Consider the following 14,293-nt stretch of genomic DNA (forward strand, 5'->3'; position numbering starts at 1 on the left):
AGCACAGGAGCTGGACTCGGATGTGACCTGCGGGCCACATCTCAGAAGCTCTCTGCCTCCAGGGAGATGGGGAAACCCAACCAGGTGAACCTGGGTTCAAGGGTGAACCCAGGAGGGTTTAGCACCCCAAATCGCAAAAGAACTGGTGTTGTCTGCTAAGCAGCCAGCTGCGTCCTGCATACGGTGACCTCTGACCCCAGCAACACCACCACCAACACCCCTTTTCGCCCAGGTCTGTCCTAGCCCTGAAGTGTGAGCCAGACAGCCAGCGCTGGGAGGACGGGGCCAGGAGCATGGGCGGGCAAGGAAGGTCTGTCAGCCCGAAGCCTCTGGGACCTCTCGGCAGAGGGGGATAGGCAGCCCCTGGTTCCGGACCCACTGAGGCCGAGCCACGCGGCTGCCTGGCTGGTCACGCCACAGACCCCACACACTTCACGCCGGGTGGTACCAATCTGTGTTTATTCAATAACCTACATCCAGGACACAGTGAATGATTCCACATCAAGGAAGCCACAGGCATAGCCCCCTTTTCAGTGAAAAACCGACCCCCTCCCACCCTGAACCATAACGAGAAAAGGCACAGTATATACACACGACACAAAGGCTGGCTCACCCAGGGCACAGGGCCATCAAGGTGCGGGCAGAAGAGAAGTGGGTGAGGCCCAAGCTTACGGGTGAGGCCTGCTCTCGGCATGAGGGGAGCCCTTGCTGCATGTCCCCTCAGTCTGTACTGGGGCCCCTGCCCACTTTCTGCCCCAACCAGCCCAAGGGGGTGAGAGGCACAGGGACGGAGGAGGGCAGCCCCTCGGCCTCCCCGCAGGCCCCAGGAGAAATGGCCTCAGGTAGACGCCAAGCCTGGGCATCCAGAAAAGTAGGGAAAGCGGGGCCACACTCCCTCACAGGCCCCCCTCAGGAAGGGGGCTTCGATCCTAGTGCCCATCGTGGGCAACGCTGTGCCCACCTCAAAAGGCGGCTTGTCTGGGGACGGGGTGGGGTCTGGTCCCTGCCAGCCTGGCTTATTTTCAGGCCAAGAATTAGGGATAAAAATAGACTGTGGAGGTAGGAGTTGGGGTGGGAGGGAGCCCGAGAGAGTGGGGAACCCACGCTGAAGGCCCCTGGTCCTCAGTCCTGGTGGGTGGCTTTATCTCTCCCAGCCCCCCGGGGGCCTACCCCGAGTCTGGGCTGACATCCCAGGGGGTGGGGGAGTGGGAAGGAACAGGACAATTAAATAAGACCATTTATTTTTTTAAAAAATTAAAAAATAATGCCAACACGATTTCACCCATCCCCAAGCCTGCCCCCTGCCTCCCACCCACCTCCCCAGGGCTGGGCTCGCTCCTCCCCTGGCTGTCCGGTGTAATGAAGAGAAAACAATAACTCGCTTTGTCAGGTACAGGGGAGGGGACGCGGACCTGGGGAGAGAAATAAAGATGCCACAGCAACTCAGCCTTGCATCACTGCAACCCCAAGCACACGGATATAAAAACATTCGTATAAAAGGGGGGCGTGCTGGGCACAGTGCCACGGGTGGAGCGCATGGTGCCCAGAGACCTATGTCCCCCAGAGAGAAAGCCTGATTAAAAAAAAAACAAGCAGGAAAAGGGAGCGGGGAGATTTTCAGAGTCTTGGGAGGGCTGGAGATGGGACTGGGCAGCCTGGGAGCTCCCCCTGCCACTTTCAAGTCAGGGAACCCCCATTTCCTGCCCTCCCTGTCTTTCCCTGCTCAGGCCCACTGGGGCCCAGGCTGGGGGCCTCTCTCTGCAGCAGCTCCCAGGGGCCCGCTAGCCGTGGTCCAGAAGCCTCGGCGGGTGACTGCTCCGAAGCCAAGGTTCATCCCTCAGCTCCCACAGGGAAGAGACACAAGAGACAGAGGAGGAGGCAGAGACTGAGAGAAAACGAAGAGGGAGAGACAAAGGGAAGGGAGAGACTCAGAGACAGAGGAGGAGGGAGAGAGACAGAGGGAGGAGGGAGAGAGACAGAGGGAGGAGGGACAGACTCAGAGACAGAGAAGGAAGGAGGGAGACAGAGGGAGGAGGGAGACTCAGACAGGAGGAGGGAGACAGAGGGAGGAGGGAGAGAGAGAGGGAGGAGGAGGGAGGGAGACAGAGGAGGAGGGAGAGACTCAGAGACAGAGGAGACTCAGAGACGGAGGGAGCTGGGGAGCAATGGAGGGAGGCGGCGGCTGATGTGGGCAGAGCCCGTGGTCAGGAGGCGGCGATGGCGGTGCCACCCCCCAGCTTGACGATCATCTGCTGGCAGTCGCTGCACGAGCGCCGGTCGCCCGCCTTCTCCAGGGTGCGAGCAGCCTCAGCCAGCAGCACGGCCCGCTGTCCCGGGGAGGACAGGAAGGACAGAGGGAGGTGGCGGCAGGCCAGGAGGATTGCAGTGGCCCGCTCTCGCTGCCCGGGCCAGGCGTCCGCCTCTCCTGTGGGAAGCAGGAGACACACATACCCGCTGAGAGCCCGCTACGATGCAGGTGCTGTCCCCCGGCTTGGTGAGAACTTGGGTATCTAAGCCCCCCGCCCCCAAGCGAGGGAGGTTCAGCTCAACAGACAGATGAGCTGACCCAGCCGAGTGCCACACACATTACTCTGGCTATCATTCTGTGATGGGGCTGAGATGCGGCCCATCAGCGGGGCCCCAGATCCTGCGCTGGGACAACACCCCCCACCATCCCCTTCTCACTCTGGAGAGGCTGGACCCACGACAACCTGACCGAGGCCAGTCCAGCCCCACAATGCCTCACGGACCCTCCCTGGCCACCCACCAAATCAAGCCTTGGGTTTTTCCCCTCCCCTGGGCCCGCCCAGGCGCCAGCGCTGGGGGCTCACCGTGCTTGGCATTCTGAGCCGTGCGCCGTCGCAGGCTGTGCTCCAGCAGCTGGTGGGTGCGGGTGGGGCTGGCTCCGGCCATCAGGCGCACGGTGGCTTCATGCAGGAACACCTGGAAGCCCGGGGACACAAGCCCGGTGTCCTCACCTGTCTGTGTCCCTGGGGGCATCCCTCCCTGGGATGATCCCATCGCCATCTGCCCGCTGACCACACCCCTTCTCCTCTAAACACCCTGCCCTGCTCACCCTTTGAAAACAGCCTCTCCCGTCCTCACTCTGACCCTGGACACACACCCAGCAGGAGAGGGGAAGAGCACAGGCCCGCTGGTGGGGCTGGAGCGAGCTAGCACGCTGAGAGGGAAGCTAAGGGCCACCTCCGCTGACGGTGACTGAGAGCACCGGCGTGCGCTCCGGGCTGTAAGGACAGTAGGCGGGTGGACCCTCACAACGCCGGAGGCTGCCTCCAGCCCGAAAGCAGGACAGGGGAGAGGCAGGGACGGGAGAGAGGCAGGGGGACAGCTCAGGCGGCTCGGGGCCTGTGTCGTTTGGTTTCTTCAGAAAGAGTCTCCTCTTCAGAGTTCAGAAGGTCTCAGGAGGAAGACCTGCAGCCCTTCTGTCAATACGCGTCACTGACGGGAGAGGGGAGGGGAGAAGGGGGTCTCCCTAGGTCTATAGTTTCTTTTACACCCGAACACATCAGGGTGTGAGGAGGGTGGTGCTGCCCTGGAAGGCCAGGGTGGAGGCGGGCAAGGGAGAGGCAGGTGGGGATGTTTTGTGAGGAGGCCGCCGCCCCTGAGCGCACTTCCTCTTTTCCACCGTGAAGGGGGTGGTTCTCACATGACTGTATTTCGTCTGCAGTGTCTGTCCTGGCTCGCTGCACACAGGGGCTACAATGCAACCACGTGAGGGTCCCAGAGCACTTGAGGGTGAGGGCAGCCGTACCCCAAGCCCTTCTTTTTCACACGTTTCCAAACACAGCCCTTCCCCACCCCTAACACTGGCCTTCTCACTTGAATTTTTGGAAAACAATTCAGGGAAAATATGTTGAGTTGTATTACTCTTAATTAGCAATAAAGGTAAACACAGGAACAGTTTGAGTCCACTAAGTGGGTTATACAACTGCCCTCATTGCCCAGGGGATGTTACGTGGAGAGTTCTCAAGCACGGCCCAGAAAAAGCATTCAACACATTTCTAGGGGATTCTGACACCCACTATGAAAACCTAGCAGTGCTCCCTCGTGTTAACTGGTAAGGCGAGATCTCTGCTGGCCTGTCTGTGCTGTGTGGACTGCTCACTGCCACGTTCCAGGGTTGGGCACACACAGCATGAGCCAAACAAAGGGATGAATGGCACCCAGCTCAGGGCCTGACCGGTCAGCGACTCCATGACCCCACTCCAGAGCTAGGCTCGGTTCTGACACCTCGATCCACCCTCCCCAGCAGCAGGCTGGGCCTTACCTTGCGGTAGGCCAGGCGGAAGCTGTGTGCCAGCCTGCGCAGGCTGCCCAGGTCCCGCTGGAAGCCAGCCAGCTCGGCGCCCGATGCGTGGTAGGTCTCCCCCAGGGCCTGGCTGGCTCCAGCCTGCTTCTGCCACAGAGCCGTCCGCAGCGACAGGAGCAGGTCACAGGTCAGCAGCTGGACCACCTGCGTGGTGTGCCATGAGGAAGGAGAAGGTGACTGGCCGGTTACCAGGGCAAGGGTCCCTGCACGCACCAGGTCTTCCCCGACCGGACACCTGGCAGCTCTGGGATTAAAGGGGAGACCCAGAAAATCAGGGAGCAAGAGAACCGCCAGGGAGGGAGCTTCAGTTCCTGACATCTAGTCCTTCCCACAGCCCCTGTAGGGAAATCTGCTCTTCCATTGACTGGGTGAGGAAGCCAAGGATCAGAGAGGGGCAGCGCCTCATGGAGGAGACACTAGGAAGGGTAGGAATAAAACTCTAGAGGTTCTGACAGCAAGTTGCAGGCCCCTCCCACCTCCAGGAGCCCCTCCCACCTCCGGGAGCCCATGGCTGGCCTAGAGGCCCTGTCCTTGCAGGGGAATCAGAGCCTGGAGATGGAGGAACAGGGATCAGAGGCTCGCTTCCAAGGATGGGGCCCAGGTCTGGCCCTAGTGGCCTCTGTGGTGGGCGGGGGAGACAGGAACCCAAGAAGGTAGACCCGCAGAGCGGCTCAATGCCAGGGTTTGGATCCACCAGTCTAGATCTGTCACGGTTTTCTGTCCATAGCTCTGTGGCCCTGACACATGACCTCACCTCTGAGCCTGTTTCCCCACCCAAAAAATGGGCACCACACAGGGCTGCAGTGTCACAAAGGAGAATCACAAAGGGCACTGGCCTCAGCCCACACTGGTGTTGCCTAGCTCCTGAGGGCCCTTAGTGCTAGGGACAGTGCTTCTCAAGGTGGGTCATGTGCTGCCCTCAGGCACCAATGGACGCCTCCAGGCTGTTCCTCATCTCATCCAGCCTGGCATCCCTTTCTCCAGGGTGCTGCCCCACACCCCCCATCCCCCTGCCGACCCTGCCTCGCACCTGTATGTTGCCCGACCCTCAGGCACAGTGGTTTTTTGGCTGCTGACAGCACTGGTGGAGAATGTGGATGAGACCCCTCTCCTCAACCAAAGGTAGCATTTCTGAGAGGTGAGGTAGTAGCCTGTGGCTGAATTCTGCCCTCTGAGGGACGCTAGCCTCTGTGGGGGCCCCTTCTTCCAGGCCCATTTTCCTACACAGGTGCCTGCAGCCTCTCTCTCCTCCTCAAACTTCTCTGGTTCTCCATGAAGACAAACACTACTGGACCCACCAGAGGAACCACCTAGAGCGAGCCTTGGGCCCTGCGGGCACACTTGTCTTGTAGGGCTGGCATGTTATCCCGGGTTCACTGCAGGGTCCGGGTCCAGGGATGACCTCAGCCAGAGGTGCCAGACCAACCCTAGTGAGGGCCTCGGAATCTGACCCTCAGAACACACCTCCTGCCTCCCTTTCTGGAGTGAACCAGGCTCCTCCTGGTGAGCAGACGACGTGTCCCCCTCAGCTGTGTGCACGCCTCCCCTCCCCTGCCCCGGACGGCCCTGCCTCGTGCCCCGGCAGTGACACAGTCCCTCTAACAAGGCACGGGAGGGTCTCTCGAGGGCCGGGCAGGCCTCTGTGATGCACTGTGGAAACATTGCACGGGTACCGCCAGAACATGCAATGCAACTACAATGCACCGCAGCCACCCGCTCCAGGGTGTGCACACAAGGGGCGGGGGTGGAGCAGATGCGTGCCCTGGCCAGCCGAGGTCCACCTGGGGCTGACCGAGCTGAGGGCCCGCAGGACCTGGGGCCAAGGTGGGAACATGCTGGTTCCAAGTACGGAAAGGAAAACCCCCGGACCACTGGGCCAGGCTCTAGGGGAGGGGCTGCTGCCTGGCCTGCCTTTCGCGCAGCCCCACAGGCCGGGTGGGCTCATGACGGGTCAGAGTGCTATCTCCCAGCAGAGATGAGCACTGCCCCCCGGGGCTATACGCCCCCACTCACATGGTTAAGGTTGGGGTCACAGGTGGCCCCACTAACGTTGAGGCTGCTCCACAAGTGGCCACTGGCCCTCTCGCAGTGGCAGAAGGAACTCTGCTGCCCGTCCGCCTTCCCGGACAGTGAGGCGTGCATGGCTCTGCAGGTGTGGAAGACGGCCTTCACCAGGGGACTCCTGGGTGGTGACAGAGGTGAGAGGCAAGAGGTCAGCGCACATCACCTGGGCAGAATGAAGGTGGGGAGCCCAAGCCAGCAACCACTGCCCTCACACCGCTGTGACAAGTGGGTCTGCAGGACTAAAGGCCACCAAAATGGTTCTAGGTCCCAGCTCCAGACTGGAATTGCCAGCCCTGAGCGAGGGAGGCTCCCTGGCCCTAAGCATCCTCTTCACTCCAGAAATGTGCACAGCGTTCACGTCCTAGTGAAGGAGTCGGATGATCAACACATTAGATACTGACTGTGTAATGCCAGGCGCTGCAAGAGCCATGAAGGAAAGTCACCCGGAGCCATCGGGTGGCGTTTATTATGAAGGATGGCCAAGGATGTCCTCACGGGAGAGGTGACACTCACGCAGAAGGAACCCGAGGGAAGCAGGCACGGGGATTTCTAGGGAGGAGGGTTCTGGAAAGAGGCGTGGCAGATGCAAAGGCCCTGAGTGTCTGACACATGTGAGAACATCCAGGCGGGAGTGTGGCTGCAGGAGGAAGTGAGGGGAGGGAGGAGGGCAGGTGCTGAACGAGGCCCTTCTCAGCCTCTGACCCACTCTGGGCTCCAGGCAACCAGAGCTCATCTCCGCTCCCTTCCTCACTCCTCGCCTCTGCTGACGTGGCTGCCTTTGCCTGGAATACCCTTTCTCACCATTCCCCACTTGTTCCTGAGACCTGTTTCACTGGCTGGCCCTCCGGTCTGCCTTCTCCTGCCCTGCCCCCAGCAAGCCTCCTCTGGCTGCCCCCTGGGTCAGGTCTTTTGAGCCCCCGACACCAGCTGTTGTTTGTGAGCCTCCTGCCCTCACCAGGTTCTGTGTGAACTCCTGGAGGCTGACCTGCCTCTGGCCTGGAACGTCTCCCCGCGATGTGCTGCCTGCTTCCTGAGAGCCAAGACTGGAGCCAGCAGAGGCCACGGCTCCCAGAACGGAGAACTGAGCGGGGCAGGCTGCTGTCTATTTGCTTATGGCTGTAACCTGCTGTCTCATTCACCGCGGCCTCCCAGAGACTAGAATTTGGCTGACACCAAGTACGCCCTCAGCTAAGCACTCGCTTGAGTGGATGATGGAATCGTGGAGGGGTGCAGGAGACCCCCGAATGTGGCATGTGACCAAGGAGAAGGGATCAGAGATCCCGGCCACAGAGATTGTTGGTGGGCCCACCACCAACAGTCACCGAGAAGCCACCAAAGACAGTCATTCAAACAATCTGTGCCTCAGGGGGAGGATGGTACAAGACTGTGTGTGGCTGAGTGCCTCTGCTGTTCACCTGAAACTGCGGTAACATTGTTAATCAGCTATACTCCAATGCAAGATAAAAAGTTTAAAAAAAAGCAGAAGAGCAAAAAGTTAAAAAAAAACCCATGCCTCAGTTTCCTCATCTGTACAGAAGCCACAGTACCACTTCGCCACTCCCTGTGGGGACATACGTATCAGCCCTGTTATCTGCACTCACTCGCTAAGGTGCACAGGCCGGGTGCTCAACTCTGGAGAAACAGCCTCATTTCAGGGAGCAGATCAGGGAGAGAGTGGGGAGGCTGGGGTGGGGTGGCGTCCCACAGCATCGCCACAACTAAAGAGCAAAGGGGCCCCCAGGTGGCTGAATTTGGGGGGAAGGAATGCCTGCGGGGGTCTTAGCTGTACCCCAGGGCCTGTTCTTACAAGTGAGAACACTTTAGACGGTTTACCCGCTGGGCCTCAGTCGGCTTGGGTGTGTCAGCTGGGAGACAACACACCCTGGGTGGGCATTCACTGGTCAGAGCTTAATAGGGGGTTACTTAAATGAAATTCGGAGTGTTGAAGCTGCCTAAACCTGCTTTCCTCGGCTCCCTCCTGCTCTCCCGGGTAAAGGCCCACTTGGCGGGAAACGTGACAGCCTTGGCTCTGAGGAAAGACCCAGCGGGGCCTTCCTGCCTTGGGGGGTTTCACAATTTCTGCAAGTTGCAGAAGATGTCAGGGACACTCAGATCCAGTCAGAAGCAGCCAGGGTGTTGGCAGGCTGCCCGCCAATACAGACCAAATGCCCCCAAGAAGCAGGCATGAGTCCCCAAGAGGAATGTCAAAAGCTCTCTAGTGATTCAGCTGGTGGGGTGGAGGCTGGTCGAGAGGAAATAGGACTCAGCGCTGGCACACGAGAGGATCCCCGGGCCTCACAAGCCAGTGCTGGCCTGCCAGGCTCCACCAGGACCTTCTGTAGTAGAAGGAGCCACCGGCTCTCCCTGCCTGTCAGCCTGTGGAGCCCTGGGAGTAGCACTGACGGCTGCTGGGGTCTCTCTCTCTCACACACACACACACATACACGGCTCGCCACGTCTGGAGTCTCCGTGGCGCCCTTGTCCCCTCACTTCATCTCTCCATCTGTCGTGTAGTCCCCAGGCTGCCTGACCCTTCATGCTGATGGCCATGCAGACCTGCTCCCCTCCCCTACTAACCCAGCGAGCCTGGCACCTGCTGGCACCGGGGGCTTCCCTGGAGAGAAGCAGGCAAGAGGTCAAGGAGGGCTACGCACTCTGTCACTTCCAGGGCCTGGGGGACCCGCTCCACTTCGGTGAAGTGAGTGCGCACAGCAGCGTCATCTCCCTGGAGCCAGCTGATGGCCATGGCGATGGCGGACGTCCACCACCGGCAGATGACGTCTGGGCCTAGAGGCGAACAGAACCAAATGCTGCTCCAGCACTGCAGAAACGAGAGCCCTCCTGTTCGTGCTCTCTCTCTCCCTCCCGATGACAGGCTGGGGCCTGTGGGCCGCCCTCTCACACCCACCAGCCCCATCTCAGAACATGTTTGGCAATTTGCCTTAACAGCCTTAAAAATGTTCACTCCTAGTAACCTAGGAATCTCATTTTTGAAAATCCATCACAAAGAAACGAGCCTAAATAGAGAAAAAAAAGACGTTCACTGTGGTGTTATTTTTAAGGAAGAAGCTGCAAACAACCCAAACTTCCAACAGCTGTGAAAAACAGTATTTCCAGAATATGTGTAGTAATGGTGCAGGTAGAATCTTTCTAGTGTTTTCCTGAGGCCTAGTTTTCTCAGTGAACCTGCATGTGAAATGCCTAAGAGCGCGTTGTTTTCTCAGCTCGGAAATGAGACAGGCCATGAGGTCAGAGGCCACAATGGGGAGGCTGCTCCTCTGGGATCCTGCCCTCCATGGGGAGAGCCGTCAGAGGGAGCTCCATGCCCTCTCCTGCAGCCTCAGCCACGCGAGAGGCGGCCGCTCTCATGTTGTCACCTGGATGACGGTTTACAGACAGAAGCAGAGTGTCCTGCTGCCAGTTCGGTCAGCCAGTTCGGTCAGCAGTTGTGTGGCCACCGAGGCAGCGGGTGCCGGAGCAGTAGGGACGCCGGATGAAAGGCCTCTCCGGCAGAGGGCGTCAACCCAAGAGCAGCCCCAGGACCACTGTGTGCTGAAAGGTGAGGCCCCCCACCCGCCCCCGGGCCCGAACCACTTGCTGCCCATTCTGAGCACCTGGGAGCATTCCTGGCCTGCTCCGGCCAGCGTCCCTGACTCACTCGTCATCCCGCTTCTGGCAGCATCATGATTTCCTGCCCCCAAAACACAGCCCAGTAAGGGGAACTGTGGGTGGGGCTGACGTGGGGACCGCAGAGACACACGTAAGAGCCAGAGAAGGTTCTTGAGTGGCAGACTCGTAACCAATCCTGGGACCCCAAGACACAAGGGCTGTGGAGGACTGAGTCAAGCAACCTGAGACCCGTGGAGCCGCCCGCAAGGTGCTTACCAAGGGCCGACTTGAGCACAGAGCTGCTGGAGAAGGGGGGGGTCACAATCCCCACGGAGTCCACAAAAGAGTTAAGTAATTTCAGGTACTCAAGAGCGCTGGAGAATTCACTGGAAAGAAAAGAAAGGGTCCCACTCACATCAGAGTGTACACAAGGACCTCACTCACAGCCTGGCTGGTCAGCCCCCAGCTCTGAGACCCACAGGGCCAGGCACACCCCAAGCACTGCCCCCACCAACCACTCCGGCTCGCCCCAGGCCGCCCCGACACTGTTCCTGACACTCTTCTCTCTGTGGGAAAAGCAAGGTTTCTCTTTCATCCCTCGCCCTTCAAGACCCAATTCAACCGTGGTCTCTGCCCAGAAGTTTTCTGATCCCCCAGGCAGGAGACCCCGTCTCTGCCCAGGTGCACTCTTGTCAGGACCTGGGTCCTGAACGAGAGCGATGCTGGTACCTGCCTGCCTCTCAGGTCTGACTCTGTGAAGGAAAGACTGTGCTTGGTGACTCCCTAAGAATAAGACACCGCCTGACCTCTCGGTACAGGTCTGGGTTCCCAAGATGTCTGGGCCAGAGGCGTCTGCCTTCTGCTGAGCTTCCCACGCTCCATTCCACAGGCCACCCTTCCCCTGCCAAAGGGCAAAGCAAAAGAAATCAAATCCCCGACCTGCTCCAAGAACTGACTCCACTCAGTGATATAGGTATGTATATAGGTGACATAGATATAGAGATAGGTAGAAATGAGAAAAGGGGGAAGTAATGTACTTGGTGGGGCAGCAAGAGGCAAAGAAGTCAGCTCTGAGCCCACAGAGGGCTCTCGTGGGGCTGCCAGGCCTGAGGCATCAACACCAAAGAGTCACTGGATTTCCCTGCAACCCCCACAGTGGGGCCCGTTTCCTTAAGGGAGGTGGATCTCAGAGCCCTGTCTGCGCTACCCAGGGAGGTAGCCTGAGGCGGGGGCAGGGGTGGGGGGCATATCCAAGGTCCGTACCAGCTCTCCTCTTCCTGGTCTGCAGCTTTCTTCTTGGCCTGAGGTTTTACCAAGGACTCCACTGCTCGCTCCAGCAGGTTCTTACAGAAGGCCTGGTGCACCTGGGCGATGGGGTCGGCTGAAGAAGAGGAGGAAGCCAGGAGAGGGGTGAGTGGGGCTCACTTAGAAGCTCTGTCCTACAGAGAAAATAGGGTGTGGGGGAGGAACCCAAGGAACAGATATCCCCTCTGAATGGGGCCAAACCTCCCCAACCACACCCCAGAACTGCTTGCTGAACAGTCAGAAGTAGGGGGTGGGCGGGGGGGAGGGTGGTCAATCCAAGACTACATGAGTTCTGGACTGGCTCCAGTGGCGGGGGGGCGGGGGGGGGGGCGGGGGGCGTGAGAGGTACTGTGTCTCTTAGCATAATCCTCAGTCCTTTCATTCAAGGCTGGGAGCAGTAAGGTGGTGGCCACGACCCTTGTCAGCAAACAGAAACCGGGAAGGTGGACAGCCACCCCAAGTCTCAGAGGCCGCCCCCTTCTCCCGTAGCTCAGGAGCACGGCCACCGAGGCTCCTACCTGACAGGGTGAGAAGAGCCAGCTCCCGCTTAAGAGCCTTCGCACAAGACCGGTGGCCAGAAGTTGTCTGGCCGAGGCGATTAAACAAGAGGCCTGGCAATGCTTGGCAATGACAGCTGCCTGTCACCAAGTCCCCTGACTGGCAAGCCCCAAATACGGCATCACCAGGCCCTTCCCTTCATTCACATGCCACAGACGTGTGGGCTTCAATTTGACAAGGACAGGGAGGCAGGACACTTAGGAATATATTCTGGGCGACAAGGCCTAGAACCAGAGCCACCAGAGGCATGAGGGCCAGGGGCAGGCTCCGCTGCAGGCAGAGCAGCCTGGCCACGCATCCGAGACTGATGACGGCTTCTGCTTTCGCCCTTCCTCTCTGGGGTTGCGCGTCATTCTTACTGTGAACAACAGATACTGAGAAGAAACGACAGTGGACCCCGCCTTCCCCACAAAATGCTTGACACACACTCCTGAACCTGCCAACCATGTCTGACTCCCCACACTCCTGGTTCAGAGAGAGTAAAAGTGCGGACAGCTCAAAGCCATGGCTGCTCAAGCCTGGGCCAACCCGACTGGCCTCTCCCGCCCGCTGCGAGGCTGGGCGAGTCGACTCAGATCACCATCAGACACCGGGGGACAGCCAGCCAGCCCCTCCTCCCGACGCCCGGAGCCCTGTCTCTGCCGCCACCCTGAGCACTTGACGACCGTCTGTCGCCTGTTGTTCCCTAACTGCTCCGTCTATGTCTGCCTGTTTTCTGGCAGAAGTGGGAGAGTGGGGCCAACCCGTAGCTCCTCTACACCCTCTGAGTCTCCACAGCGCCCGCACAAGGGCAAGATTCCGCTCACACTCAGTCACCCTTGGGGACGTGTGGCAGGGTGACTGATGCCAGGACCATGGGCTCTGAGTGGCCCAGCAGCGAGCTGCAAACCCAGCTTTGCTGGCAACCAGGCTCACGAGCTCCTGAGTGTAAGGAACTCACGGCCGAGGCACCCAGTGTCTCCACGTGTCTGGGGGCAGCACCAGGGGGCCCCCAGGGGGCAAGGCATTCTCACCTGGGTTCCTCTGGGCACAGTACAGACTCTCCTTGGCAGCCGACTTCACTGACCAGCTCCTCTCCATGAAGAACTTCTGGCCCAGGGGATGGCAGAGCCAGCGCAGCGAGTCGGGGACGGCGCTGCGCTCGGGGCCACACAGGCTCTGGGCGCGACTGAGGAAATAGCTCTGTGGAAGGACAAGGACCACCGTGACACCAGGGTGGTGGACACCAGCTGCAGCCAGCTGGAGGCCGTCAGAAAGTGCGACCAGGTGGAGGCAGGCTAGGGAAGGGGGGCCAGCAGGAGGGCTGGGACCCTTCACGCCTGGAAGCAAACACCCCCACGGAAACCAGGGCAATGGCTCCGGGGGAACCTGCCGAGCTCAATGACAAACCCCAGAGGGAAGGGGTTGGGGCTCAAGGCACCCTTGGAGACTCAGCTGTATCCTGTCCTACTGGGCTGCCCAACTGGACTTGAATCATGTTCTTGGCCATGCTGGCGTCCAATCTGCCGAGCTGAGCCAGGCTCTCCCGGGCCCCCCCGCCCCCCACAGCATGCCCACCCTCAACCCTGTCCAACCCTGCATTCCAGCCAGGCGGCCCCCTGGGTCCTGAGACTTTTTCTCATCTGCCATTTTCATTACGTATCTTTGAGAGCATTTTTAGGTAAAACTGTGTTCTGCTTTGACTCATTTTCATCTCTTTCACCTCCGAGTGTGGAGTTTAGAACAGGCATCCAGCAAGTGGCCAGCGACTGTCATTTACCATCGCTGTCAGCCTAGAAAGCGCTGGAGTGAGAGGGCTACCCTGAGGCTCATCCCGGATGCGAGCAGGCCTGCGTGATCCCCCTCCCTCAAGGCTGGCCTGGCAAGGGCTTTGTCCACCCTCCAGAGAACCCCGTGACCTCCTCGGTGGTCCAGTGGTTAAGAACCCGCCTTGCAGTGAAGGTAGATGCAGGTTTGATCCTTGTTTGGGGAACTAAGAGCCCATATTCTGCAGAGATACTGAGCCTGCACGCTGCAACTAGAGAGTCCGCATGCAGTGATGAAGATCCTGTGTGCCACAACTGAGACCCAACGTAGCCAAGCACATAAATGAATATTTAAAAAAAAAGAGAGAGAGAGAGACCCCTCCTGCCATCCCTGGGTGAGCCCGAGCCCCTGCTTCCCAAGTCCCTCTTCTGCCCACGAGATAACATCACTCCAGGGCCCAGGGATAAACCTGCAGGGACAAGGATGTCCATCCATGTTTTCAGAAATTGTGTCATTTTTTTTGACTGCAAGGAGATCTAACCAGTCAATCCTAAAGGAAATCACCCCTAAATATTCACTGGAAGGACTGATGCTGAAGCTCCAATACTGTGGGCACCTGCTGTGAAGAGCAGACTCTCTGAGGAAAAACCCTTGATGCTGGGAAAGGCTGAGGGCAAAAGA

General features: G+C 59.2%; 1 protein-coding gene across 1 annotated transcript in view; it reads right to left on the bottom strand.

Annotated features, from left to right (window-relative positions):
- Nucleotides 1-437: 437 nt before the first annotated feature.
- The window catches only part of SREBF2 (sterol regulatory element binding transcription factor 2), a 57,953-nt gene continuing 44,097 nt past the window's right edge, over nt 438-14,293 (bottom strand). The window contains exons 12-19 of the mRNA XM_027540645.1: nt 12,880-13,048; nt 11,267-11,384; nt 10,280-10,389; nt 9,049-9,181; nt 6,344-6,512; nt 4,289-4,474; nt 2,832-2,943; nt 438-2,425 (exon numbers count right to left, since the gene is read on the bottom strand). Of these exons, the coding sequence (XP_027396446.1) occupies nt 2,205-2,425; nt 2,832-2,943; nt 4,289-4,474; nt 6,344-6,512; nt 9,049-9,181; nt 10,280-10,389; nt 11,267-11,384; nt 12,880-13,048 (1,218 nt within the window). The 3' untranslated portion in view covers nt 438-2,204. The remainder of the gene's footprint in view (nt 2,426-2,831; nt 2,944-4,288; nt 4,475-6,343; nt 6,513-9,048; nt 9,182-10,279; nt 10,390-11,266; nt 11,385-12,879; nt 13,049-14,293) is intronic.

The sequence above is a fragment of the Bos indicus x Bos taurus genome, chromosome 5, assembly GCF_003369695.1.
Source record: "Bos indicus x Bos taurus breed Angus x Brahman F1 hybrid chromosome 5, Bos_hybrid_MaternalHap_v2.0, whole genome shotgun sequence".
NCBI lineage: Eukaryota > Metazoa > Chordata > Mammalia > Artiodactyla > Bovidae > Bos > Bos indicus x Bos taurus.